Source organism: Phaethon lepturus, unplaced genomic scaffold, assembly GCF_000687285.1.
Source record: "Phaethon lepturus isolate BGI_N335 unplaced genomic scaffold, ASM68728v1 scaffold51816, whole genome shotgun sequence".
NCBI classification, from domain to species: Eukaryota; Metazoa; Chordata; class Aves; order Phaethontiformes; family Phaethontidae; genus Phaethon; species Phaethon lepturus.
Window position 1 is genome coordinate 1,769 of NW_010546510.1, and position 3,040 is coordinate 4,808.

Genomic DNA, 3,040 nt, shown 5'->3' on the forward strand with positions numbered 1-3,040 from the left:
CTCTGTGGATCTGTGCCTTCATGCTATGTAAAGTGATTTGAGAACTGAACATCTGACTGCATTTTCTGGCTGAACAGGATGGCAGAGGAAGTTCATTTTCCAATATCTTGCTTTTTGAGATATAACGCTACTTTGTGTATTTATTTTACAGAACAGCAGGTGCTACAGACTGCCAAAGCTTGCCAATTTAAGTAATACAGGAAATTCTGTTGTAGCCTAAACATCTGTGAGAATATACCCTGTGCAGTGTTTAAACACTGTAACAGGAGAACAGACTCTGCTTACTGAAACGCATTTAATACCTGCTAGGCGTTAGTCTGAGTTTTGTTTTTCATTCTGTGGACTTGCCACGCGGCCCCTGGGCTGTACACACTGTAGAACACCGATGGAATTTTAGCCACTTTTCCCCTTTCTCCATTTAAAAGATCCGCTGCTGCTCCATTGCAATTTAACGGTCCTCCCCTTCCAAAAGGGGAGCCCTAAGTCTGCCAGAGAGGAGAAACTGCGGAAAGGCCCCAGCCACACAGACCTCCTGAATCTGCCGATGCTGTGTGATGCCACTGCTCTCCGACAAAAGGAGCCTCCCCGAGCGGGTGCCAGCACTCAAGCGGCTCTCCCAAATCACCCCTTTGTATCAAGCTTGCATTTTACTAGTAACTTCAGAATCAAATGCAGGAAGCCAGTTTGGTCTACAGAAATACTTATCTCTGAATGAATTTTAAACACTTCTTTTTAAGGACAGCATTTAACAATAAATCAGTGGGCTCTCAGAGCTTGGTCTCCAATTCTAGTAATAGAACATGGATTCAGGTTTGAACAGACTGGAGCTCTTCTAGAGTTTGAGCAGTAGTTCTCACAGAACCAAACGTCACAATTAGAAACTGAGCGTAGAAACAGTCCCCAGGGGAATACGAAAAAGACATCACCTTATGAAAAAGCTTCAGAATGAACCTATGAAATAAACAGCAACCAGACAATCGTCTTCTACAGAAGATGGAAGTTAACGGTAGAAGAATATAACAACATCTTAGATAGTCAGTGAGTCAGTCTGAATGTACAGGGGCACTAGATCCCTACAGATCTGTGATGAAAGCTAATGGCCAAAACCAGCTGGTCCCCTCCAGTCCCAAAGGGAGACTGGGTTGCGAATCACTCTTCACCAGCTGGAAGATTGTCTTCAATCCGCCTGATGAACTTCATTCTTATTTCTGTGACGCTGTCACCCTTCAGTGTGTCCTGGACAAATTTTACATCTACGGCCATCTGAACCTAGGTGATGGGAGAGGAAAGAGGAGCTGTTATGTCCCTGATAATAGCAGCTTCTCTAGGAACTGCCTGATCGTGAAGCACCAGCTAAAGGACACTGAGGGCATGACATGCAATGCAGAGCTCTAGGAAAGCTCACTATTTTTCAGGATCACATCCTCCTTGTACATTGTGGCCTACACAGTGGACAGCAGGCACCTTACGCCAGCAAACGCACCTCCTACAGTGTAACCAGGACTCCCTGCAGAGATCAGAGCCCAATTAACCGTATCACTCAGGGCTACATGTCCTACTGCTCCATGTGTGTTCCTCAAACATTTCAGCTCAGCAGGATAAGCCTAAATACAGGCTCCTAAATTTGAGACTCAGCTGTTCTCTTGTTCCAGCAAATTTCCAACTAGGGCTCAAGGCAGTTACAAAGGGAGGATTTTGAAGCTTCGTAAAAATTCAAGGTGATACTAGTGCTTGTATTTGGGTCATAAGATGAAGGGGCTTGGGCAGCACCTCTGGGACTCACAGCTGCCATACACAAGGGCAGCTGAGCACTCCGGTAGCTCTGCTCTTTCTCCTGGGAATGAATTTCAGGTCCAAACCAAACACAGAAGTCAAACACAGACTAGACATTAAAGTATCTGCTGATACCTTGGTTATTCACGTATCTATCTCACTGGAAAAGAGATGTTGGCTCACCATTTCCAGAGCACCTCGCAGCACTCCACACAACAGGTTGGAATAGATGAGAGATGAGTGGTTGTCTGGGAGCTCAACGAAGTCCACCAAGGGGTTATTTTCCAAGATCAGGGAGAACTCATCGCCTCCAGGACTCCAGTTGGTGATGCTCGGAGTGATGCCCAGGTACATTTTAAATGCTATCTGTTATGTCAAACAGTGTGAACAAGAATGCATCCCATGAAGCAACAGCCCAGCTTTGATGCTTGTAAAATTACTAAAGGGTTTTGAAAACACCACTCCATTCTCCCAACTCCCATTAGTCAGCAGTAGTCAGGGATCTAATTCTCTCTTTTTCCTTCCCAAAATCTCAGTCAAACTCTCAGAACAGTCCTGTGAGTAGCAAATACTCTATCTTCACATGTAAAACCGTGGCAAAACCTGACAAAGCTGTGCTTTGTCAGTTACCTTTGCAATAACATCTGCAGTTTCACGGAAATCGTGGCATCTTCCGACATTGGACCGGGCCAGGAAGTCTTCTATTAGCCGAACACCTATGTTGTAACCCCTGTGAATGTATGAAAGAGCAACAGCTACAGAGTGGGAAGAGCGCACCTTTAGAAAGACAGCCAACATTTATAAAAGAATATAGTAGAGGAAAAAAAATTACATCTGAGAAATATCAGTATTAAATAAAAGTCAGTCTACCAGGCTTTTATTCTTAGCGCAGCACACAAAGATGTGCCATACTATGAACCCAAGCTCCTGCAAGGCTCCACTGCAGCAGACCTGCTTACATTTTGTCAAGCTGCTTGTTGACGTCCTCATCACTCTCATAGTCCTTGCACAGCTGGGTGACCAGAGCGCCGTATGTCAGCGTGAAGAGCTCCGAGTTCTAGACAGAGGCAAAAGGGATTTATCACAAGCCAAAGAGAAAACTGACTGAGCACTGCTGCATCTGTGTCCAGCGCTGCTTCCGTTGGCCCAGAGAGGGGGAACAGAAACCTGCTGTCTCAAAGGAATTTGCTGCTTAATAAGGAGAGAACCCAGTTCATATTTTGGCAAGGCAACTTCAGTCTCCTTGGAAAGAGAAATCCTCTTTGAC

The 3,040-nt window shown here is 45.2% G+C and overlaps 1 protein-coding gene across 1 annotated transcript; it reads right to left on the bottom strand.

Moving 5' to 3' along the window:
- Positions 1 to 529: 529 nt before the first annotated feature.
- TRAPPC3 (trafficking protein particle complex 3) lies at positions 530 to 2,831 on the bottom strand. Its single transcript, XM_010289312.1, has 5 exons — positions 2,733 to 2,831; positions 2,404 to 2,503; positions 1,957 to 2,139; positions 613 to 1,269; positions 530 to 581 (listed from the first exon to the last, which is right to left on the bottom strand). Coding segments are annotated over exons 1-4 (405 nt in total). The 5' UTR covers positions 2,735 to 2,831; the 3' UTR covers positions 530 to 581; positions 613 to 1,149.
- Between the last annotated feature and the right edge of the window lie 209 nt (positions 2,832 to 3,040).

What these genes read in the sequence shown, in the direction of transcription:
- TRAPPC3 (XM_010289312.1), bottom strand. An exon ending in CTGCAGATGTTATTGCAAAG is followed by an intron (nt 2,140 to 2,403) that starts GTAACTGACAAA and finishes TTGACATAACAG; the next exon opens with ATAGCATTTAAAATGTACCT. An exon ending in TGCGAGGTGCTCTGGAAATG is followed by an intron (nt 1,270 to 1,956) that starts GTGAGCCAACAT and finishes CCCATCACCTAG; the next exon opens with GTTCAGATGGCCGTAGATGT.